Source organism: Oncorhynchus masou, chromosome 18, assembly GCF_036934945.1.
Source record: "Oncorhynchus masou masou isolate Uvic2021 chromosome 18, UVic_Omas_1.1, whole genome shotgun sequence".
In the NCBI taxonomy this organism is placed as follows: Eukaryota; Metazoa; Chordata; class Actinopteri; order Salmoniformes; family Salmonidae; genus Oncorhynchus; species Oncorhynchus masou.
In genome coordinates, this window is record NC_088229.1 from 15,414,176 (window position 1) to 15,439,855 (window position 25,680).

The 25,680-nt window shown below is 38.9% G+C and overlaps 4 protein-coding genes across 5 annotated transcripts in view; all 4 read left to right on the top strand.

Annotated features, from left to right (window-relative positions):
* Positions 1 to 1,350: 1,350 nt before the first annotated feature.
* Positions 1,351 to 4,725, top strand: LOC135504070 (homeobox protein Hox-C10a-like). The gene is made up of 2 exons (XM_064922349.1): positions 1,351 to 2,225; positions 4,445 to 4,725. The coding sequence occupies exons 1-2, from the start codon at positions 1,475 to 1,477 to the stop codon at positions 4,723 to 4,725; spliced, it is 1,032 nt and encodes a 343-aa protein (XP_064778421.1). The 5' UTR covers positions 1,351 to 1,474.
* A 522-nt stretch (positions 4,726 to 5,247) lies between these two features.
* LOC135504085 (homeobox protein Hox-C5a-like) overlaps positions 5,248 to 25,680 on the top strand; it is a 95,354-nt gene continuing 74,921 nt past the window's right edge. The window contains exon 1 of the transcript XR_010450068.1: positions 5,248 to 5,813. The gene's annotated coding sequence lies outside the window, so the exon portion shown is untranslated. The remainder of the gene's footprint in view (positions 5,814 to 25,680) is intronic.
* On the top strand, positions 15,112 to 18,239 carry LOC135504080 (homeobox protein Hox-C9-like). Its single transcript, XM_064922360.1, has 2 exons — positions 15,112 to 15,690; positions 16,714 to 18,239. The coding sequence occupies exons 1-2, from the start codon at positions 15,150 to 15,152 to the stop codon at positions 16,959 to 16,961; spliced, it is 789 nt and encodes a 262-aa protein (XP_064778432.1). The 5' UTR covers positions 15,112 to 15,149; the 3' UTR covers positions 16,962 to 18,239.
* On the top strand, positions 21,637 to 25,250 carry LOC135504082 (homeobox protein Hox-C8a-like). 2 transcript variants are annotated; one of them, XM_064922362.1, is made up of 2 exons: positions 21,637 to 22,371; positions 23,615 to 25,250. In XM_064922362.1, the coding sequence occupies exons 1-2, from the start codon at positions 21,936 to 21,938 to the stop codon at positions 23,941 to 23,943; spliced, it is 765 nt and encodes a 254-aa protein (XP_064778434.1). In that variant the 5' UTR covers positions 21,637 to 21,935; the 3' UTR covers positions 23,944 to 25,250. The 2 variants fall into 2 exon arrangements, with proteins under 2 accessions (XP_064778434.1, XP_064778435.1); XM_064922363.1 differs by having other exon boundaries at positions 23,621 to 25,250.

A 25,680-nucleotide genomic window follows, 5' to 3' on the forward strand; every position in this document is an offset into this window, starting at 1 on the left:
TTCACTGAACCAAAACTGGTTCCACATAGAACCTTTGGGTTCCATTTAGGTTCTTTAATGGAATTAATCGATATAGAACCTTTGGGAACCCAATTTCGGTTATATATTGAACCTTAAGGGGTGCCATATATGAAGCAAGCATAGAACCGTTTTTGGTTCTATCCAGATGTGTTTTTTCTAAGAATGGGTATAAACTATAGAATATAGTATATATCTAACAACATATATATTCGCAATGAATTTAAGAATGTCTGAGTCGAAGCTTCAATTAGTACTAAATTTAAAAAAAAAACTACACAAATGTCTGCTTAATAGTCTACATGTACACGTGAAATTACACTTGATATTTGTCAAGAAAAGTTCTGGTCCTTTGTCTTCAATAAACAATTTACACGTGGCATAACTTTTTCTCCCTCAGTTTGATATCACGCCTGCATTTATATGAATGACATACTACAAACCAATTACAAACGAGTTGGAGTGGAAGAGACAGGCCAGAACTATAATAATCCTTGATATCATTTTAAACGTAAAGAAAAATATTTTGTCACCAACCATTCTTTATAGACTCATGATCAATTGTAGATGGATCATAGAGGCTTTATTTAATTGAATGTTCTAGCTTTTGGTGATTAAAAAAGCACCTAACTACGCTTAGGCGTTACTAGGACTTCTAGGAGTACACATACAAGGAATGGCACTACCGTAAAATGTTCTAGAAAAATAGGGCTGCTAAAGTAATTAAAGACAAAAATACATTTTGGAATACTCACATTCGTTAACATTTTAAATAGATTTTAATCGAACAAACGTTATTGTGCAACTGCTGGTGCAACAACGACTAGCTACAGTTATTTGATTGTATAGGTTAGCTTAATGCAAAGTCTACCTCTTATGAAAATCAGTTTGCCTAACAAGTCTAGGCCTACCCGAGAGTGGGGCTGATAATATGTACGTCCATTGGATTGTCTTAATGTATTGACGAATACCAGAACGAAGTGACTTTCCTATAGTGGCATTTGCAGCGACTTCCAAGAAATAATCATATTTATCGAATTATTTGCGCGGTCTTGTTTTTATGTTAGCCTATCTTAAAGATTGCTTATTGAACTATATTTCATTTCGGCTATACCCACGTAACTGATTGCAAAGTATTTTCTCCACCCCTTTGTTCCTTCCGCCCGTGGCTTTTCCCCCCGAAATCTCTCCGCTAGGTGGCGCCCTTTCACCGTGCAAAAATCACTTTGCTTAACAACTTGACCGCACTGACGTCACCTTAGTCTGGAGCGTCAATGCCACTTCCACGCCGCTATTGGTCTGAAAATCACATGACGGAGCTCCAAGAATCCATAATTATGTTGCTGATATTTTTGGCTCCAAAAAGTTGTCAGTGTCCTACTGTCCTTATTCTCCTCGAGAAAAACCGTTACCACAGGAACACAAAAGACAACAACAATACCAACAATAAAAAATAATGTCATGCCAGGATAACATTGCTGCCGGTCATTTCCTGATGGATTCTTTGATGGGAGGATCATCTTCTTCCTATAGAGGCGAGGGCTTCTCCGGCAGCAACCCAGGAATGTACATCCACTCGGCTGCATCTGAGTATGGATGCTCAATGATGAGACATTTTGGAGTAGTTGGATCGCCCCTTCCCAAAAAAGACGAGGTTCCTCCGAGTAGCCACCCTCTCGGCTCCTACCAAGATGCGCTATACCTGTCATCCCAACTGGGCACTTGGACCTCTGTTTCTAAAACTAACAGTGACGAGCAACCTGTTGCCCAGTCCAGTTTACAACCGTGTTCGTTTCCAATCGACAACGTCAAAAAAGAGGCGTTCTGTTGTCTGTATCAGGGTGACAGTAGCAGCAGGGCTAATACGGACAATACAGAGTCGGCTACTTACATTCGGCTTGGGAACAATAGCAGCAGCCAGACGGACCAAATCGCTGTCTCGGAGGTGTCCGAATGTTATGGAGGTGTAAGACGGGTATACCCAGGAGAGAGCAGGGGACAGCGAGAGGAGCAGTTCGGGGCAGGGTTTGCGTCTTTGGCCCCGGTGACGACATCTGTTGAATCACCAAGAGAATCAACGGTTAACAAATCTACGCAGGAGAAAGTTAGCGAGGAAACAGGCATCGAAGAGGAAGAACAGCGAAAGCGCAAGAAAGAAGAGAGTGCAAAGACTGACAGTTCTTCTGATAACTCTGACGAATTGAAAGGTAATCCAGAAAGCTCCCACCCCCCGCTCTCTCTCTCCTTCTCTCTCTCTCAGGCACACGCGCGCACACACACAGTGCAATGTACTTACAATCCTACAATAAAGCCTCTGCTAGAGAGTATACTAAAATATCCTCTGCATGCATGTCATTCAGTGTTTGCGTTTTTATATTGTTGGTTTGCTACTGTATATCTACGCTATGTATATATCGGAGACATTCTGAACATGCATTTCACGGTCTGGCCTAGCAGGGGTTACTGTGGCGGCGGCACTTATCACCTTTCTATTTAATGTGCGAAGGTGAGTTGGGCAGTTATCATTGAAATTAACAAGATCACACACTCATAACGCGCGTGCACCGTAAAACAGATAGACCAGACAGACACACACACACGCCCCAATTTCCATAATTACTGTTTTTGGTAAAACAGTGTAGGCCTGCGATTTACTTTTTAGACTGAAATAACACTCATAAAGATGGAGAGGTGATACTACTTTCCTAACATGAGATCTTTGATTGAGAAAAAGCTTAAACGCCATTTTAATTATTATGGTGGATAAGATAGCGTATACAAGGAAACACAATGGTGAATATATATATATTATTAATGAATGTTCAATGTATTATTATTATAATTATTATGATTATACAACTAAGATTCAACAAAACAACCATTAAAATGCAACCATCATTATAGTCCCCATAACATTCCAGTTGAAATTTGACTAATTTATGCTGCTACACTGCTTAAAAAAATATCCATTGTTTGTTTTCTCAACAGTGTCGACTACATATTTTCCGGTACCGCTATTTGTAGGCTAAATGCGCCACACATCGGGTTATTTTAACCGCTACAATGTAGCCTTCCTTTTGGTATTATGGACCATTCATTAACCCTATATTATTCCCTTTGCGTCGTCTTTTATGAGCGAAATAAGACCGTTGATAATCCAGAGATGCCCTTCTTATATTATGCCCTTTTGTTTGAATTAATTTCATCAATCGTTTAAAAAGGTTGGGCATTTAATAGGCAATCGAAGAGTTGGTCTAACAAACATGTTATCCATGTACCCTGAAATATGGAATATGCGTAATTCATTATTGAACTATTTCCAATCAAATTTGCGTGTCCGTATAGCCTCAAACCACATAAAGGCTATATGTTGTCTGGGCTTGTATAGTTCCCCTATAGCCTCAAACCACATAAAGGCTAAATGGTGTCTGGGCTTGTATAGTTCCCCTATAGCCTCAAACCACATAAAGGCTACATGGTGTCTGGGCTTGTATAGTTCCCCTATAGCCTCAAACCACATAAAGGCTACATGGTGTCTGGGCTTGTATAGTTCCCCTATAGCCTCAAACTACATAAAGGCTACATGGTGTCTGGGCTTGTATAGTTCCCCTATAGCCTCAAACCACATAAAGGCTATATGGTGTCTGGGCTTGTATAGTTCCCCTATAGCCTGAAACCACATAAGGGCTACATGGTGTCTGGGCTTGTATATTGTCTGTAGGCCTATAGCCTGAAACCACATAAGGGCTACATGGTGTCTGGGCTTGTATATTGTCTGTAGGCCTATAGCCTGAAACCACATAAAGGCTACATGGTGTCTGGGCTTGTATATTGTCTGTAGGCCTATAGCCTGAAACCACATAAAGGCTACATGGTGTCTGGGCTTGTATAGTTCCCCTATAGCCTGAAACCACATAAGGGCTACATGGTGTCTGGGCTTGTATATTGTCTGTAGGCCTATAGCCTGAAACCACATAAAGGCTACATGTTGTCTGGGCTTGTATATTGTCTGTAGGCCTATAGCCTGAAACCACATAAAGGCTACATGTTGTCTGGGCTTGTATATTGTCTGTAGGCCTATAGCACAGGGACAGACACTGTAGAATCCCGTCAAAATAAATAGGTCTGAATTATGTTTCAATTTAAACTATTTGTATTTTCCTTCCAAGCGTTCCAAGAAAGTAAAAAAATTAGGTACTTATTAAACCCGTGTATTTAAAGAGCGTGGACATTTGATTCAAGCTCAAGAACTTGAATGTGCGTTTGAGATAAAGACTGGCAGAGACCGTCCAGACATTGCGGTGCGGCAGTGCAGACCTGACGCAGACCAATTGGAATGCAGTATTTCTGATATAGTCTGTCTTGAACATGGAAGTAGACCTTCAGTAGGCCTATGCTCACCTTTTCCATATTTTTATGTCTACAGATGATTTTACATTGGAAAATGCTCCAGGAAACTGGTTAAAAGCCAAAACTGGACGGAAGAAGAGATGCCCGTACACGAAGCATCAGACGCTCGAGCTGGAAAAGGAGTTCTTGTTTAACATGTATCTGTCTCGCGAGCGCCGTCTGGAGATCAGTAAGAGTATCGATCTGACCGATAGACAGGTAAAGATCTGGTTCCAGAACCGAAGGATGAAGCTCAAGAAACTCAATAGTGAAAGTCGGGGTCGGGATCATCTTATGGCGGCCTACAACTTCACCTGAAATTATATTATCTATAAAACCCTTCCATTTACACACACACACACACACACACACACACACACACACACACACACACACACACACACACACACACACACACACACACACACACACACACACACACACACACACACACACACACACACACACACACACACACACACACACACACACAGTATTCCGTCATACATTGACAATATTTCAACGATACCCAAGAGTACACGACTTTATGAAGGAAGGACTTCAGCACTTGACTTTGCCTTTCGACACATGAACATTAAATAGCGGTGCCGTTTCCATTGTTATATAAAGCAAACATATAAGTGAAGGCCTGTAACGAACACCAACACTCAAGCAGCTTAGAACTGCTGGAATGAAAAAATACTTTGTTTTGTTTGTTCTCGAGCAATGTCCTCTTACTCCCTAGCTTCATCGTGTTGCCTTTAGTTTTCTGCTGCTATGTGTCATAGGCTATTCTTGCACTGGACTTTTTGCATCCACATTGTTGCTCGCGTCATATTTGTCTCGTTGATTATTCCTATAGAAAATATAGTTTGTCCTTCCCATTATTATCCATTTGGCACTATGTTAAGAGAGAGAGAGAGAGATAGAGGGAATGAGAGAGAGGCTGCGGATAAGAGAAATTGGGAAGATCATGGCCGTTTTAATAGAAGAGAGAGACCATTACGTTGATTTAATTATTATCCAGGTGAGCACAGTAAGTCAAGGTCATAAAATTCTAACGTCAGAATCGTCTCGTGGTAGAAGCGCACAGCTAGGGGTGTATTTTATGATCTGCAAATATAATGTGCTAGCTGGCTGCTGCAGTTAAGATGCATAGTTTAAAGGTGTGTGGAGGAGAGGAGGGACAGGCTGCTCTACACATAGGAGAGGGCCTACTGGATAGAACGAATGCGCTCGGGGGGTTCCCTCTGCTATGGAGGCAAGCTGCAGCCTTCTATTGTGGATACTGCATCTCAGCAAGAAAGGAAACAGATGGATGATTATCAACAACAATTACAACGACAACAAGGACAGCATGGATAAATGAGGACCACGACGACAGAGGGTGTGTGAGGAAATGCAAGGTAGGACACAAATAGATATTTATTCTGCTGTTATTTTGAGATGAGTAGCCTATGTCCGCCGGTTGCTCAGCCAAATGCGCTTGGTTGACAGCTCTTGTTATTGCTGCTATTGGTCTTGTCTTTTATGTCTACATGATTGCCATTTCTGGAGACGTTAGAACAGTTTATGACATATTCTGATGTTCTTCAGCATTTTGTCTAACGAGCTTTCCCTTTTATTGGTTCGGCCTTTTTAGACACCTTGTATTATTCTTATATTAATAGTTTACACAATAAGCCTATTTAGGATAGCATGAGAGAGGCGAGAATATCATTCGGGTAATAGCTATGTTATTGTAGACATACAATAAAATCCTTACTTGGCTTTGAATATTTTTGCTGTTTATTTCGTTTCCCTTCCGGTTGGAACACCACGTCTCGCGCAGCTGAAGCGTGGTTTAGGTAGTTTCATGTTGTTGGGATTCGCTTCCTGGCTCCGCAACAAGAAACTGCCTTGATTACGTCAGTTCGTCTTCATCAAGGGCGACACTTTCCTTTAAATTACACCCTAGGCTCTGACTGAAATCATCACAAATGGCATTGTAAATGAACTGGAGCTTTAATAGCCGGGACGGACACTTTTTCTCCCCGGCTCTCATGTTTGTGGCGGGCTGTAAAAAGTACTCGAGCTTCTCAGATGGAGAATGAGTTGTAAACGACATGGGGTAGACGTTAGACCGCTATTGTTGCCTTATCATTTTGTTCCTGGTTTTTGGTTAGGTTTCCCCTGATTTTGGTTTAGGTTGGGTTTTGGTTTCTAGACCATGAAATGATGGGAATGTCCTTTACAGGCTTAGCTTGGTCGGCCATCATCTAAAGATCACATGGCTATCAGGCCAGCCAGCCAAATGTTGACTTCATTTAGTTTTCTTTTCTCTAAAATGTGTAAAATATTATTGATCTTAAAGCTGGAAATGTATGTTGTATTCATGTGGGCTCTTTAATCTTCTTCTGAATATAAGTTTTCGTTGGTACACATAGTCCAGTACTTTTCTGAGTGTGGCACTGTGTGTGTGTTTGGGTTAACAGAATGGACATTTGAATATCCCGTAGGTTTTGCTGACTTGTAACGCATTTGCACCTGTTTAAATCAAGGGGAAATGACTCCATCATCATAATATATTTACCATGACATTTTTATCGTATTTAACTATGCAACTCAGTTATGAACAAATTCTTATTTTCAATGATGGCCTAGGAACGGTGGGTTAACTGCTTTGTTCAGGGGCAGAAGGACTGATTTTTACCTTGTCAGCTCGGTGATTCGATCTAGCAACCTTTCGGTTACTAGTACAACGCTCTAACCACTAGGTTACCTGCCGCCACAGTTCCTTTGATTGTTTCCGTTTCCTCAACATTCTCAAAAGACAAAACGTGTTCTGATTCAAGAAACTTGGTCATAGACTGGATTTAGACTATAATGCGTCCAGAGGAAGAAGTCTGAATAAAACAAATCTAATCATTTACAAAATGTTCATTCAATGGAAAGGAATTGGGTAGATTAGCCTATAGATGAAATACGCTGGGTATATTACATAATATTTATTTATGTATTATGTCCTGTTTCTATTTCATTTGTGCATTTGTGGGCAAATTGTATTTCGCAATTGTTATGTTATTATTCTTTATGAATCATTCATGTAGTTTACTAGGTTATGTCAAGTTATCAGCATTGGAATGTTGGGCCATATAGGTTGATTTAATTTAATTTAATTTGAAATGTTTGTGGTAATAATTTAACTGATTTCATTCGCATGACCCAAATGACAAGACCGAGAAACATGTGTAATCAATTTTATTTGGAATATCATGTGTATCATAATACACAACAAAATGATTTAATGTTGAAATTATTTCATGTTTAGCCAATAACTTTTTTACATGGCACAGTGAACGTCCCCTCTCTGGGAGAGCATGTGTTTATATTTTCTTTCGCGATTTTGTCTTGTTGTTTTCTCAACCCCCCATCATCACAGCAGTAAGTGCAACTAGCAGAGACCGTCTGGAATCCAAAGTCATTTTCATTCAGTTTAGTGAATAGGCGTCTCCCCCTGGAATGCATCACTGACAAAGAGTTTACACCACTCCAAATAGCACCCACAGGAAACACACATTGCTTACACACTGAGACGTGCGTAATTCGCGCTGGTGTACAATTACGCACTAACGCACAATTACGCACAGCCATTACGCACGTATGTAGCAACCTTTTTAAATAAAGGTTCTCGTTACATGGATAATACGTTTGCCTCTTTTGTCCACAAGTTATTATTTCTCAAATTAATAGAAATTTCAATAGAAAATAGCATGCTGTCAGCAACTGCACAGTGGCATTTGATTAACCCATTTTAAATATTAAAACAGGTGGAGCACGGAAGAAGAAAATAAGGGAATAGCTTGGCTAATGGAGGTATTTGTTACATGTCTTTACAGTCCACTAGGCCTGTATCTCTGTCTGTGAGCGGCTAGGGAAGTACTAGTTGTTAGCTATTAATAAAGGCTAACTCATTGTCACAACCATCCGTGTGTCTGGGTATGTGTAGGCCTAATGCTGGCTGATGTAAGGCTGGATCGTGTGAGAGCGGCTAGCACTGATTGTTGTGTGATGGCAAAACAAAATGTGTGCATGATTACTGCTATCTGAATAGGCATAACCAGAGGTATCTCGTACCGGATTCAAGGATTTGCGGTGGGCCTATATTCTGAAACGAAATGGTGCATCACTGTGGCAAGTAGCCTAGTGTAACCTTAGTGTGTGTGTGTGTGTGTGTGTGTGTGTGTGTGTGTGTGTGTGTGTGTGTGTGTGTGTGTGTGTGTGTGTGTGTGTGTGTGTGTGTGTGTGTGTCCATGCGTTGTTAATTTTATGAAAAGGCGCCATAATGTTTTTTAAAGCCACCGAAAATCCGTTCTTTCTATGTCATACGTTTGTGTTATCCTTCAGTCTTCTGTGATGTATTTAAAGTGTAATGTTGGAATGCATACTAAAAATCGAATACTATATCTGACATGGTACAGGTGTCTTCTTTTTTAAGCCCATAACCATGTGTGTGAGGTGTATACTTGTTTCAAAGTAGATTTGTTTAAGACTGCCAAGAAACACTCTGTGACCCTTGATATAGCCCACTGCAGTAAAACGTTCAATTCGGCCTATGCCTATACTGTGTAAAATGTTAAAATGCAACATGGATCATTCAAAAAAACCTTCCTTAAACTACAAGCAGGCACGCAGTGCAAGCACATTGATTACATCAGAATTGGTTTAAATATTGTCAATACTGTTTAGCAGTTTGTAAAATATACAATTAATGACCATTACAACGATGATTGCATTCAACCATTTATTTAATTAATAACAAATTCTTATTGACAATGAGGAACAGAGGGTTTGCCTTGTCCAGGGGCAGAATGACAGATGTTTACCTTGTCAGCTCAGGGATTCGATCCAGCTACCTTTCGGGCCCAACACTCTAACCACTAGGCTACCTGCCGCCCCACCTCCATAACTTTGGGCAGTAAAAATAAGCTATCTACACCTCAGTAACCAGCTATATCTCTCTTCAGAATGTGCTAGTTTGTTATCAAATCACATTTTATTGGTCCATACACATATTTAGCAGATGTTGTTGCAGGTGTAGGGAAATGCTTGTGTTTCTAGCTCCAACAGTGCAGTATATCTAACAATTCATAACAATACACACAGATCTAAAAGTAAAAGAATGGCATTAAGAAATATATAAATATTAGGTTGAGCAATGTCATTCGGGTATGGAGTAAATACAGCCGTTTTTAGCTCATTATGCAATTATTTCTAGGTAGAAATTTAGTTCCTTAGTGTGATTGTTTTCAATTAAAATGGTCAAAAATAAACAAAGATAGCTTCTTAACAAAGGGCAATTTCTCAAGCAAGAATTTTGCTAGGACTGTCTAGGAGTCGTCTTTAGTGGGGAGAGGAAAACTTATAATGTCCTCTTATTGGGAGAGAGGTTTGGAACTATCTTTCTTATTGGTCTTTTAACTCATTTATGCATGGTAATGTCACCATAGAAGGCCAAAACTCCATCCCACCTCATAGTGTGGAAATATATGTAAAATACTTGGAAATCACGCTTTTGAGTGCACTGGGCCTTTAAACTTTCATTCTGCTTATATTTTGTGATCTGACACGGGAAGAAGCACTTGGCTGTTCTACTAGTGGTCTGGGTTTATTATTAATTAACCAATTAAATTAAGTGACGTGTTATAACGCTTTATAACCATTTAGTCATGAAGGGCATCATGAAAAGGAAAACCTTATGGCAGTTTTTGTAGCATCTAAAGATTATTGTGCTATATGAAGTATTTGGGGTAACTCATAGACCTACCTCATCCTTAATTTCCCTAAATTAGCTGTTGCCTTGAATGTAATTTATTTGGGTAAAAAACATATACAACAGAATGTACAATGTGGACCCAGAGGATAGCACTTAAAAGTATGAATTATAACACCTGTTTTCCAAGTGGCCTTAACCATATACTTACTGTATGTGAATGTTTATGGACGGTATTACATTTCTGTTATTTATCAGAATAACAATATGTTCCCTGAATAGTTTCCAAATAGACACCTTGGTGATTCAACATACATGTTTGAGGGTAGGAGTTCAACATGCCAATTCTGAACTGTATAGACCTATTCATTTGTCAATTCAAATTAGCTTTGACAATACAACAACATGTACCTTGTTCAAATATATGTATCATATAGGCTATGAAAACAAGTATTTACTTGAGGTTCCTTCACGTAGTAATGCACGTGAATAAACTGATCACTGTAATACGATATTTTCACAATTAATTCAGAAAAAGCTTAATTGGTTATGCGACATGGATGCAGGGTTCAGATCAAACCTAGAATTTACTAATGGAAAGATGTGGATTCAAATTCTAGTTAGCCAGTATACTATCCTCCTGATTTGAATATTATTTTAGCGCCACACATTTGCAATCAAAGTTTCCAACAATGACGTTGATCCATATAATGTTACATAAGACTTTTAAAAAATCCTAAATTATTTAGGAGTAGGTTTATATCTAATCACATTTCAAATTAAAAATGGTTCTATGGATTCTGATGATTTTTTTTATTTAAACATATTAGTGCGCAAAGTAGACCTACTAACAAAGCGGAAAGGGACTTTTTTTTACTGTTTCCCTTCGTATTTATTGGAAATTATATCACCAACTTAAGGTCGTTATTATGTAGGCGAGCTAGTAGGCCTATGTATTGTAAACAGTAGCCTTATGTTTTGGTTATTGATTGACTGAAACATGTATGCGCAAAAAAATATGGATTTCTCATAAGCGTCTCTTGTAGCATTTCTGAACGAAGAGTTGGGAATCCGACTGCTAACAATATATTGCAGTCTGACCCCTGCACTGAGACGACAGCACCTTTGGACACTACTGTTGTCTACGGTGACAGTCGGCACCTTTTCATCTCCTGCAGCCCTCGCCCTAACTAATTCACCATATTTGGACAATGAATTCCAATGCCATTGCTCTAAACAAATGTCCAACCACAAGTTGACAGTCAGTGTAAATACATTATTTCAAAGCATTTCCTATTATTGGATGTGCAGGATACATGGACAACATTTGTGGAATTTGATAGAATAACATTGTTAGGGATGATAAAGTAGGCTATGGAGAAAATACAAAATATTTGGCAATTTAGTTAGGCTCTTTTGATTTAACCAGAACAAACGATACATAAAAAGGATCATGGTGACGTGCGAAAGAGCGCATTTGGGTCGCACAGCATATGGATTGCTCCAGCGTATCATATTATGGAATGTACTTGAAGTGAATGAATGAACAGTAATTCTATACTAGGCTTTCCAATCAGGGGTTGCATTATGGCGTAGTTTATTCTATCAGTAGGCCTACATATAGCATAATAACAATAGCTGTCACGACACAGGCAACACGCTAATAGGCTAATAGCCTGAAGTTATCAGAGAATTCAAAGTATGGTCAATAACAGAAAAGGAAATAAGCCTAGAATCCACAAAATATTATGAAAACCAGGATACATACATTGGATATTTGATTTTATTATCAATAATCATTAGGACAATAAATACATTCAAACATAAATAACAAGAAAGCAAAGCAATGAGAAAAATAAGGGAATAACCATGCTCAAATTAGTATTTGTCTCCTGATATAATTACATTTGTCCTGTGAATGTTCCATCCAATAGACAATTCCAATATTAATATTGGTAGATTAATTTCATATGTGGCTAACAATACTGAACAAGACTCAAACTGCTCTGTGTCTTAGATATACGTGCAGATAGTCTACTGGCTCTATGGGTATCTACCAGCATGCTAGCAGATACCCATAGACTTTCCAGTCATTGCGCTAACGCCAGTTAGCATTGGATTGTGAAACTACCTCTTAAACTTCCTTCATACTGGACAAAGAGACATAGAAGTGGTAATCACGAGTTCATCTGACTCTGGGGAAGTATATAAAGGGCCTCATTGCCAAAATCCCGGAGTATCCGTTTAAATAAATGAATGTAATTTATACTAATAAAATGATCAATTAAATCACTAAACAATAGCCTACCCTTTTCCAAGGCTGTATGAGGAAGATCTGTTTAGTCAAAACGTGTTGCAAAATGCCGACCAGCCGTAATTTAACTGATCTGATCCTAACCACATATAAATATATATATTAGTAGATATTATTGTGAATAGTTCATTAGTTTCATTAGTACCGGCTGCCTTTTATGCGGAAAATTATAGAGCGTGCATTACGCATTGGTTTGAAATACATTATGACAGATAGATGTATTTTAGACTTTTGTTAATGAAATATTACCTTGGCTATAATAGATACGCTATATTTAGGATTTCATGGTGTTGATATCATGGGTAACCCCTAGGGTTAAAATAGGCGTGTGCTCTCATTGAGCCTGAATGTTAACTGTGTATGAGAAAATACTCAACGTTAGTGAGCTCAAGGTTTATGCTTTTTAATTTGAGCAAAATACTTTCTATTTGCCTGTCTTGATATTTAGTCGCATCGTATTGATAAAAACATATTGGATTACTCGTCACAATATTTAACACAACCTAAAAATGACATTGCCTAACAAGTCGCCTTCTTCCCCACCATCCATAATACCGTAAGACCATACTGTACGACACAAACACCTGCTACAGGTTACATAATTATTAGGTGTTCATATTTCATGGTTGACTCTGAACCAAACAGCCATGAAAGAGAAATACACTTCAAAATCTAAGGATGCTGTACAGCATATACATGTTTTCATTACAGGAAGTTCAAATGATGCAGTAGTTGATGAGATAATTAAATAATCACATTTTGAGACGTAAGTTTGCATACATTTATTCAGTTTAAAGCCAAAACGAATGACCTCCCTTGATCTTGTAGGTCACCAACGCAATGACTTCACACTAGCAGTTGTCAAATAAAAAAACAAGATACAGTCGAAGGGGCCATAGTTATAGTCCCCTTGACGAATATAATAAAAATCTACTATTCAAAAGTTACATTTGAGATAATAGGCTATATCTAGTTTGTCATTTTGGAGGCAACATTGTGCATTATTGTCTGTTATTCGTTTAGACTGCAAAAGCTCAAATGGAATATTTGGATTATTCAAGTATGTGTCTTACCATAGCATGCATACAACGAATTGCAACATGTATCACCAATGTCAACCCTTATCCACTAACTACTCACTATCCCTTAGAGTCAAGTCCGTCGTCGTTTATCGCAGTTAATCTGAATCAAGCTTTTTTGTATCGTTATCGTTAACTCTGCGCGGTTGGAAAATGACCCTTAAATAAGTAAGTATTTCACTGTTAGTCTACACTTGTTGTTTACGAAGCATGTGACAAATAAAATGTGATTTTGCATTTTATTTTTTAGAGATGCCTATAGATGGCTGAGATGAGAAAATGCACATTCGGAATACACAAATGCACATTCGGAATACACAAATGCACATTCGGAATAGACAAATGCACATTTAGTTTTGTTAAGTATTACTGCACTGTTGGAGAAACATAAGCATTTCGCTGCACCTGCTAAAAAAAAATACTGGACAAATACAATTTGATGTGATTAATATGTTTATCTGCGCTATTAGAGTATTCGTAGACTTCTTCTCTAGGCATATATGACAACACAAAGGCTTCTTCTCGGATCATAGACCAGTGTATGCCATATTAGTCTCACAAAACAAGAAAGTGTATTCCTCTTGTTGCAAGCCTACATCTCCAGCCTGATTATTCCTTGAACCAATATCTCATCTCCCCTGCAGCACAAAAATCCCTTAGTCCCTGTCGTTGCTGTCTGTCCTCACTGTTCCAGTGTTGGTTTTATGTTAAGCTAGGAACTCGATTGTAATTTTATTAACGACACGTTTATGAACAATCAAATGGTCCTCGTAAACATTTATTGAAGGACATAAAAACATGCACTGCCACTTGTCGAATATAGCCGCTGTAGTTGCCAAGTTTCAAGCATCGTAGTAGTAACTCGTTCCTCTATCTATCCAAACATCATTTTTTTGGGGGGGGGGGGTTATCCCAATTCTGCTCCTTTGTCGTCTGTGCAAACTTTTCTCTTGTATATACATTTTGGTGCAATGGTAGTAGGATAGAATGTACAATATTATCTATGCAGGCTGCTCATAAAATAAAATCAAGTAAACTATATTTTCTCCAAATGAAAAGATAAATACGGTTATACAATGATAAACGCAGAATAATTCAAAGCCTAATGTGTTAGAGAGTGAGTTTAATGATCCATTTTACTACTGAACTAAGTCTATTCGCGCATAAAACTGGACTACAGAGACATTAGACAGAGATTGATTACATCAGCAAATAGTGCCTACGATTTCATACCTCGCCTAACCCAGCCTGTTTGACGACTAGTTTCACATATTCTACTCATTTTTGCTGCTATTTGATCAACGTCAGAACATAATACTGTTGAATTTACCTCTTATGCATCCAGGGAAAAAACATCTGAATATGATTTTATAATCCATGTCTAGCGCAATGCTTTGCCAGGATAACTCGCGCATTGATCCACAGTGCAATTTTTTGGGGGGTAAATATAATCACGTGTTGCTTCGGCAGCCAATAGCAGCCGGGGAAGCTTTGAGAAATAATTACCTGCCTTGATTGTTCTATGGGTAGATAAAAAAGTACACATACCCCTCCAAAAAATAATCGGATGCATGTAAAATAGAGGGGCAGCATCGACATGTCGGCCACGGTTCCCTTAAGTAATTATTATGTAGATTCCTTGATAAACCACGAAAGCGAGGATGTTATTGCGGCTCGATTCTCGGGTTCTGGTTCGCACCCTACCGGCCCTCGTCCGACGTCCCTCGTATCGGAGTGTGGTGACTATCCCTCCTGCAGCTTTGCCTCTAAACCATCCGTTTTCACTACATCCTGGACCCCTGTTCACTCCCAGTCCTCAGTGGTCTACCATCCATACAGCCATCAACCTCATCTAGGAACGGACTCAAGGTATGTGCGGTCATGGCTGGAGCCGATCTCGGGGGCAATGTCCTTTCCAGGCTACCCTGCCAACGCCAGACACTATGGGCTGAAGCCCGACGCCTTCCAGGAGCATCGAGCCAGTGACTGCCTCGCCTCCAACGGACGCACCTACACGGATTATATATATTGCACCACCGCTGACATCCGAGAAAAGACCCAACCAAACATCCCTTCTCCCGAGACCGAGCCTTTGGCTTTCGGGAAGCACAAAGACGAGAAACCAGAATTAGACCCGAGTAAGTTCGAGCCCCTTGTTCAAAACCGGGAATGTGCGTAGTAGGGAAGAAATTCTGTCTGTGTTCATTTAATTTGGTTTAGAGCTAGACCGTAGCGTCTCTCTGCCACAATTTCATCCCCCTTTCTTTCCTCGACTGAATCAACTCGGCTAGGGGGGGCTACCTTGAGGGACTGTAAAGAGACAAACACTAGTTGGATTGGGCTATAAAACGACGAGCGGGTTATAAAATAGGGGACTACTCGAAAAACCTATGGACGTTGTAAATTTGAGGGACTCTGCAACATGCCCGCATCTCAGCAAATCTGTTTTAGATGCCAAATACTTTTTGCCCGAGAATTGGGACTGTCAATATTAATAATCATTATAAACCATGTTGTATGGCCACTATGGTTTACGATGCTAGTAGACTATGCCACTATATCCCCCAAAGTCTACTAGTAAATAAACTACAATTATATTTTAAAGAGATATTATGTTGCTATGTCAAGTATATCAAGTAAAACTGGATCCGCTCTACACCAGAGAGAAAGCCTGATAAGGAACTACAGTAGCATGGCAACACATGAACACGCGGTGTAGCGTAAGTCTATGTTGTCTGTTGTCATCCTACATCATCTTTTTCCATTCCAAACCAAATGTCGATATAACTCCAACAGTTGAGGAATGTTTGCAACATATTCGAGGGACTTTCACTGGATGTAAGGCTTGAAATACAGGCCGTTTTTATGGGCCTATAAAGCGAATAGGCATTGAGTATTTTACGACGGCATTTCTCAGAAGTCCAAGAAAAGGAAAAGCTGGAAGAGCAACACTAAATGTTCTAAAGTTAAAAGATACATTTGACGTTTGTTTCCTACAGCAATATATTTACTAATGCATTTGAGGGACCACCACTACCTCTGAGATTTAGCATAGCTTTTGGAGACCCAAAAGTACAAGGCCTTATCATGCGTCATAGATTCAAGTTTGATATTATTGCTGACTGATAATGTGTTATCTGTTTTTATGTGTTGATTTTCAGATAACCCAGTTGCAAACTGGATTCACGCGCGTTCAACAAGGAAGAAGCGGTGCCCTTATTCAAAATACCAGACTCTCGAACTTGAAAAAGAGTTTTTGTTCAATATGTACCTAACCAGAGACCGTCGATATGAGGTGGCAAGAGTCCTCAACCTCACGGAGAGGCAGGTCAAAATCTGGTTCCAGAACCGGCGCATGAAGATGAAGAAAATGAACAAAGAAAAAACCGACCGCAACAAAGAACAATAATAAAGGAATGGTTACAACAACGACAAAAGAACAAAAAGAAGAATCAGACACAGTAAAATAACCACTACTGCCATGGATAACAACAAAGATAAACCAAAATACATGATGCCTCCTTCTTAATGTTGGATTTTGTGTTGGATGTTTTTTTTTTTATTATTAACCCCACCTTCCATGTTTGATGCAAAATATGGTTTGTTTCTCCACATGCACCTTTCCTTGTCCAGGTTTAAAATAGCCTTTAAGGAAAGAAAACATTTGCACTTGTGAAGATACCTGTAGGCCTCTATGTTTATTTACATAAGGAACATTTGAAACATGAAACATATTTTGAACAAATGTATAACTGTCCCAAAGTATAAGGAATGGAACACTGGAATGATTTTAATTTCTACCCTCCATAATTTAAGACGTCCGTGCGAATATTCCTTACATGTTTGTTTCTTGTGAATGTTATGCAGAGGTGTTGTGGCATATTTTGTACAGAAAGAGAACATCTGCCCTCTTAACAAATGTATGTCTGTCTTCTGTATATGTGGTAACGTATCCGTTCGGTGTACTTATTTGTGCGTTTCGTATTATTTTGATTGTATAGACAACACGTGCCATTCATTATAGAACGTGTAGATATAGACCTACTCAAATATAAAACTGATCATGAGGCTCTTGTGTTTTCTGTATTTTCAAGCAATCTCTTAACAAAACAGACGTAGATATGCATAGAATCTTACTACCCGTGCAAACCAATGTAAAATCACATATTGCGACGTAGAGCACACATTTGAGGCGCTTCAAATAGACCAAGCCAGTATATTTATGATGTCAACACAAATGCACACAAACCAGATTGCTGTTAACCTGGAAAGAAACAGCTCTAATACATTAAATAGCCGAATTTCCCCGCAAGTGGAATATTGGAAGCAGATGGAACGTTTCCTCATCTTCTGATAGCATTTCCAGGCTCAGCAGACTCTTAGGGCTACCACGCGCGCCCGTAAATGGGTGATTATTTCGAGTAGGCCAACACCACAATGATGTAACTAAATATGATTTAACGAAACATTTTTGTACTCCTTTTATATGGTGTTGCGACACAAAATTATATTTGAATGCATTAATATATGTTTACAAGTCCACTAGGTATGCACAGGCCACCACAAGTATCCACAAACAACCACATTTAAACCACATTTTGGTCTAATTGTAAACATCCAAAACATATAAATCAACATTTAGTAGTCAAATGTTTTATAGAACACATTAGATTCCGTCATTACTCATAACCTGGAAAAACATATATATACATTTATTTCGTGATAAAAATGGCAGACAAACAACCCAAATGTGGTTGTCAACTTCATATGCAAATTTGACAAATAAACCTGTGTGTCAATCACAGACCTATCATATCTGTGTCACTTGAAATACTTTTTTAAAGCAGGAATACTAACAGCTGCTTGTTAAGATACTATTATATTTTTAACCTTTAACAATTTCTCACATTTTCTAAATTGAATAAGGCCCTATACCGTTACGTGTGTGTAAAGCTAAGTGAAGAGTTTAGTGCCTGTAAGAATCGTTCGACTGGAATCCTGGATTAAAGCTATAACCTAAACCTTCTTTCAGTCAACTTTTTGAAAAATAAATATTTTACCTCAACTAAATTACAATTAGAAACACATTTCGAGACATTGGACCTATTTGAAAGGTAACGAAATGAAAATCTTCTAACGTGAAAATAAATTCCCATGTCTGGCATTTGTTTACTGGGTCTTGGCCTAAATTGCCTTTTTGTGGTGTTGAACAATACGGACAGGATGCTGTAATTTCAAAGCCCAATCCAGTGCATTTCCGCACAGGACAAAAATGCTGCGTTTACAGCGCTGCTAGAACTCAGTTGCTTGTCTCAAATGCAGACGAACAAAGCAAACCCGACTAACTGGCTAGACGTCTGGGCTAAATTACTTTATGGTTTTAATGGTGGGACGGTGAGTGATGTTGGGCTCGTTCAAAGGGGGCTTTTTGCAGCTAGTTTTTCTGTTGGGCCCACCGCAAACATGCCACTGCCTTTTAAACAAATGTTTTATTTAACCAGGCAAGTCAGTTAAGAACAAATTATTATTTACAATGACGGCCTATTGGGGAACAGTGGGTTTACTGCCTTGTTCAGGAGCAGAACGACAGTTTTTTACCTTGTCAGCTTGGGAATTCGATCCAGCAACCTTTTAGTTACTGGCCCAACGCTCTAACTAGTAGGCTACATTTGCCAAACTCTAAGGGCAGCTCCCACCCTGAGCAGGTCAGAGTAGACACAGGCTATCTGACCGCAAGAAGAAACCAACGTCAAAAGCAGCATATTCGCATTGGACAATGTACATGTATCTATAGTGGTTAGCAGACAACCCATAGGATAGTATCATGAAAAGAAACACATATCCTGAGTCTACTGAAATAAAAGCAGAACGTAGGAAGCCTACTAATATAGTTTATTTGACGGATCGTGAAATACATATTCAACACATTTGTTATGTCGTCTACTGCATTTTTCCCCTCGTGTAATATATGTGGGTTTGATAAAACCATGCATGGTGCATTTGAATGTTGGTGATCGACCTTAACACTAGATGACGCTGTTGACCGACTCTTTGGGCCTGTACGGCTAGTGAGTCCGTGCAGTGGATTTGCGTGGTGCAAAAACAGGGAGAAGGCTAGGCGTATGTCTGTGGGTCTACTGATGAAAGAAATGCTGCTTCGCTCGTTCATCACATTTTTAAGAAAAAAATGTTGTGATATAATTGACTGTCTCACTTGTAGGACTGGGTACAGGAGACATAGATTATGCCTGTTGAACCTTTCATGCGCTTGTGTTGTCTGTATAGCCTAATAATTGTAGGCTATTTCTAGGATAGGTCTATTTTCCATTTGTACATTCCTTTACCTAAATGTCCCATTTCCACATATTATGACCTTTACAGTAGTAGAACATTAGCCTAGTATTTGTTAACACACTAAAGCTGTTTTGTATACATGTTATGGATTCATTATTCATGGTTGTAAACTGTTAACAACTGCTAGCAAATCGATTGGGTTGATTCTGTATATGTGCACCAACATTGATGCTCAATTAACATTTGGACTAACATTTGAAAACATTACACTTTTCAAGTTAAGCGCAATTTAAATCACTTCTTTGTCTCTTCTTTTACGCCAGTGGTGTGGCCTAGTTTTCCTGTGGAGAGGCGTGGACCATGCACCATAAACGTGTAATAGTCACCATATATATACTTAATAGAATATGACACATTTCCATATCAAACCACTTTAAGAAGAAAACATCTTCAAAGTCAAATGAACAAATAAAGAAAGTATTTATTTCAATGTATTGAAAAATAACACTAAAGGCTTCAATAATCAATTACCCTAATACAAATTTTAACATTAATACTAGATCCTAATAATAATATTATAATACTAGAAGAAGAATTATTGTAATAATAATGTTATTATTAGCAATTATAGGCCTACATCAGAAGCAGTATTATAATAGTCGCCTAGTATAGTGTGTTTTTTATAGTTATTCTCTGTGTTTTTGTTGTTGAAATATGTCTATAACAGCAGCTCAAATTTCCACGACGGTAAATTGCAACAAAGACCAGCAATCAGCATATTTATAGACTGTACGACAAGTCTATACATTTTCTCGGTGCCTTTCCTATTTTACGATCATGTGTAAAAATCGTCAGTAAACACCACAAAGCCCACATGAGCGCATTCAGAGAGAGACTTTGCTGCAACTACACGAGACACAACTGAAATAAATATTGTACCAGCAGTATGTACGCAGAAATAACGAGACATCTAATGCAAGCGGCATATTTACTACATCTACTCATAGGTTTACAGGGTCAGTACAGTGAGTCGGGTATTCACAACAGGTCGTGTTTATATTTGAGCGTTACGGTGTTTCACCGCCTTCTGTAGTTTAAGTGCGCGAGAGACATGGGAAATCGCGTAGACCTATATATATCTCAAGTATGAACACGTAGCATGGACTAATGTTGAGCAACAAGGGTTATTTTTATATTTTTGTGATTTTGTTAAAGATGTCATTATAGCCTTCTTATTGTACGCCATTATCAGTAGACTTACGCATGTTGTATATGCTAAGCCTGGTCTACTCGTTTTTAAAGTTATATAGAACTCTATGTTTAGTTTCACTGTCATAATAGCAGGCAGTATAGGGGCCGCAAGCAGTGCTATTGTGTAAGCTAAGTATTTATGGTAGTCTAGGCTAACAGCATCCAATTTAAACCTTTGTTGATATAAGGAATGGCTCAGAAACTGTAAAACATGAGGGTACACATGAGGACTTTATGAACAAAGCCTTTTTATTATATTCATTAGGCTATACGTGTGTACTTCTATGTATCATGTAAGCACCGTGTAAGAGTAATATGACCACAACGATATTTTGATTTGATAATTTTCACATCTTTTATGCATCAATTTGAACTCCTCTGTCTAATAGAATGGTTAGGGCATGTTGCCTCTTAAGGGGTATGTAGCCTACCCGCTGACAGCTTGTAGAAAAATTAAGGGAGGGGGGGTGATTGGTGTTGGGAGGGGAAATTGTGGTGGGGGTGGTTGGGTGGGAAGCAACAAAAAAGGAACGCTCGTGACACTGTCCGCGGAGCAAGCCAGCTTGAACCTCAATGCATCCAAAGCACACACCATGAGCCGGATTTGAGGCTGAAAAATATAAGATACTGGAGATAGTGAGAGAGACTGGAAGAGAAGAGTGTTGGAGCGCAAGAGAGCTGCCTGAGACTGTCTAAGGGGGCAGCGTTTCTCCATCTAGTTCCGGTTTGTCAGTCTGCGCTGTGTGCGACTGGGAACCTAAACAAAAGGCTGCCACAATCCAAAAGGGGATATTCTACAACGAAGAAATATCGTCTGTGGTTTAATGCAAACTAAACAATGAGCTCATATTTTGTTAACCCTCTTTTCTCCAAATACAAAGGCTGTGAATCACTGGAGCCAACTTACTACGACTGCAGGTTTCCACAAAGCGTTGCCCGTAGCCACACGCTGGTCTACGGACCCGGGGCAGCTGCATCGGGCTTTCAACAGCCGTCCCATCATGTCCAGGATTTTTTCCACCATGGGACCACGGGGATCTCCAACCCTGCATACCAACAGAACCCCTGCGCACTTGCTTGCCATGGAGACGCAACGAAATTTTATGGATATGAAGCACTTCCGAGACAACCGCTTTATGGTACCCAGCAAGAGCCAAGCCTCGCGCAATACCCAGACTGTAAATCGTCTAACGGCTCTAACCCCGGAGAAGGACAAGGCCATTTAAATCAGAACTCGTCTCCCACTCTTATGTTTCCTTGGATGAGACCCCACGGTTAGAATTATTTTGTGTTCTTTTTTTATATATAGCTATAAATGTGTGTGTGTGTGTGTTTGTGTATGTGTGTGTGTGTGTGTGTGTGTGTGTGTGTGTGTGTGTGTGTGTGTGTGTGTGTGTGTGTGTGTGTGTGTGTGTGTGTGTGTGTGTGTGTGTGTGTGTGTGTGTGTGTGTGTTGTGTGTGTGTGTGTGTGTGTGTGTGTGTGTGTGTGTAACCTACGTGCGTAAAAACAAAATATGTAATAAGCGATTTATTTGTTACATTTTTGTGCAACAAATATACATTTCACCCAAAGTAAGTGGATTAGGCCTATCTCTAGCTCTCGCAAGTATACACAACATTAGCACTGTATTATGTAAAGTATAACATAAACATATGACCTTCTTACAAACAACCAGGTTCTCATGTAATAATTCCCAAATAATTAACAACCAATGCTGGCTAACTTGACGAAGGTTTTGGTGATAAAGATTGTGTTTTGCTTGAGAAAATCTGAAATGACAAAAAAACTAAACAGAAATCCAGTTAAAACAATAGTTATTTGAAGTACCAGAAGTACAACTAAGTGCATCCTAAATCTAATAGAAACCTACTAACCAGAATGCCCTAAAAATGTTATGACCAATATGACCAAATTATTACAGTAACAATAAATTACTTTAAAACAAATATGAGGTACTTTGTAATGCTGCTAACGTGACTATTCCTACGTTCATCCCGTTCACATTTCCTTACCCTAAACCAAGCTAATAGGCTAGTGGATGTTAAATAGTTAGAATGAAACCCTGTGGACTAGATCGTCTAGATTGTTTTTAATGTGATACTAGATAGATGTTTTTTAGGCCTAAATATACTTTCCTCCACAATCTGCAGAAGAACTTGTATCCATTGTGTGTGTGAGATGTGTGATGTTTTGTGTGTGTTGTGTGTGCGTGAGTGTGTGTGTGTGTTTGCCTGCGTACACAGTTACCTGTTACATCATTGAAAAAGTAAATGTTAGGTTGTACATTCTAGCTCATGCACATTTCAATGACTAAACCGACTCCAAATACAAACCATCATAGCTATTATTGTATGTCCTTTGATCTTATGCACGAAGATGATCGCATTTATTTAAGTAATCGCACTATGGGCCTCTACAGTATTTAATTGAGAGTTGTTTTATCTTTCACCCTGAAATTTTAATGCCACCATCAAATTCATTCTTATTTACTAACCTTATTTACTATTTAATTTAAGCACCAGGGAGGCGTAATGGAAGACAAACCTACAGTCGCTACCAAACTCTGGAGCTGGAGAAGGAGTTTCTCTTCAATCCTTATCTTACACGCAAGCGGCGGATCGAGGTGTCCCATGCCCTGAGTCTCACAGAGAGGCAGGTCAAGATATGGTTTCAAAATCGACGAATGAAGTGGAAAAAAGAAAACAACAAAGACAAGTTTCCGGGACAGAGAGGAGAGGCGGATGCTGATGCCGAGCCTGAGGAGGAGGTCAACGAGGACGGTGAAGGGGAAGAGGGGGAAGAGAAAGAAGTGGAAGAAAAAAAGAAAGTTGATCCCAAGGAGTGATTTTATGGTCATTTATGGTTTAGTGGCAGAAAACGAGGAAAAATAGGTCCCATATAGTAGACGGGGAGAGGAGAGAAGAAGGCAGAGAGCGTCAACTTTATGGACACGGTTTTATTAGTCAACAAGGAAATGGAAAAAAAGATCTTACAGATATTGCTGGCATAATCATTTATCTATTTCTCCCTCATCACGATGCTTTAGAGATACAAATGAGTTATTTTGTCGTTTTGGACGTTTCCGTACAATATACATTTGCCAATATTACATCTGGGAAAGGTAATGGTAGCACATAGGTGATCTTTGTATGGGTTAACTTTAAACGCATGTTTAATTAACAGAGTAGTCTAGGCTACTTTTAGAATATGTTTGGTTTATCTGACAAAAGCATAACCAAACAAATGCATATAGGAAGACAACGCAAGGTCCAACAAACCTTGGCCAATGCCAATCTAATCTTGTAAATACACAACACATTCACAATAGACATCTTTGCGAATATGTGATTTAAAATCGTAAGCAAAACGTAACTAAAAGCAATGTTCAATGTCATGACAGCAGTGTAACTTCTGAGGGATATAACATTGATTAGCAGCAGGCTCATATGTAAAACACATGTTTTAATTGTTTTTATTATACTTCATTGTCATTTGTGGTGAATGGCCAAGACAAGAACATGTGGTTCTTACTTCATATATAGTTTTGTTAGAATTACCAGGGACATGCAATCGTTTAAAATCCTTAAGACGCTACCTAAAACAGGGAAAATTGCAATAGAGATTTCTTAATAGAGATTTCAAATGATATTGTTTTTATAGTGTTATATCAACGTTATATGATTAAATTATATATCATTTGCCCAATATATACCTATGCTTGTTTAAGACAATTTGTGAGTCTTAGGAAGACACAGTTAGCTCAAAGCCAAGTCAACGATTTTGTCGTTCAGATTGTACCACGGGACTACCTACTAAAACAGAGCTTTGCCTTTTACTTCATTTTGTATTCAATAATAATGGCACTGCTATGTTTAGATGAAAATCTATATTTTCCCCAACAACTAAAACTGCCTATAGAAAACGCACATGACTGTGTGTGATAATACTACCTGCTACAATTGCAAGGGTTTTAAGAAGTAAGGGGTGTTCTTTAATGTGCTGGTGATAATAGAGTAGTTTTTTTGCACTGAATATAATCTTTATGTACGTCTTGTTATATTCTTGATGTTAATAGGCTCGTTGTGAACGACGGAATTGTGTGTCCCCGCCATTGTTTTTTTTTTACATAAAAAGATGAATAAACAAGATGGCTCACAATCGTTCCTCTTCTTGGCTGTAAGAACTTCTTGACTGAATGACTAAATGGCTGAGCGTGCATGTGCTAGATGACTGTTTCTCCTGTCTGTCCGCTACACAACACCAAGCGCTCCCTCATGTACACTGCAACTGAAAACTACATTACATGCTATTTGTTTTAAATTATGAACAGTAAAATATGTTGTACTGCTGCAAACTGCAAATGATGGTGCATTGTGGGGAAATGTTGTGTTCAGGAAATAATGGCTGTATTTTGAATACTACTGTAATCCCACCCCACATAATACCGTATTTTTGGGGCACCCACAACCTTTTGACCATTAGTGGGTGCATGGTAGTGCTGTTTCTGGCTCAATAGCATATTTTGAGACATGCATTGTCAGAGGCTATATTTGTTGCACACGTGAGTGAGAAGGCTGTACCA

Excerpts from the sequence above, each read along its gene's own strand:
- LOC135504070 (XM_064922349.1), top strand. The coding sequence starts at position 1,475 with ATGTCATGCCAGGATAACATTGCTGCCGGTCATTTCCTGATGGATTCT. Across the intron at positions 2,226-4,444 it reads TAACTCTGACGAATTGAAAG|ATGATTTTACATTGGAAAAT; the intron begins GTAATCCAGAAA and ends TTATGTCTACAG.
- LOC135504082 (XM_064922362.1), top strand. The coding sequence starts at position 21,936 with ATGAGCTCATATTTTGTTAACCCTCTTTTCTCCAAATACAAAGGCTGT. Across the intron at positions 22,372-23,614 it reads TCCTTGGATGAGACCCCACG|CACCAGGGAGGCGTAATGGA; the intron begins GTTAGAATTATT and ends ATTTAATTTAAG.
- LOC135504080 (XM_064922360.1), top strand. The coding sequence starts at position 15,150 with ATGTCGGCCACGGTTCCCTTAAGTAATTATTATGTAGATTCCTTGATA. Across the intron at positions 15,691-16,713 it reads GAAACCAGAATTAGACCCGA|ATAACCCAGTTGCAAACTGG; the intron begins GTAAGTTCGAGC and ends GTTGATTTTCAG.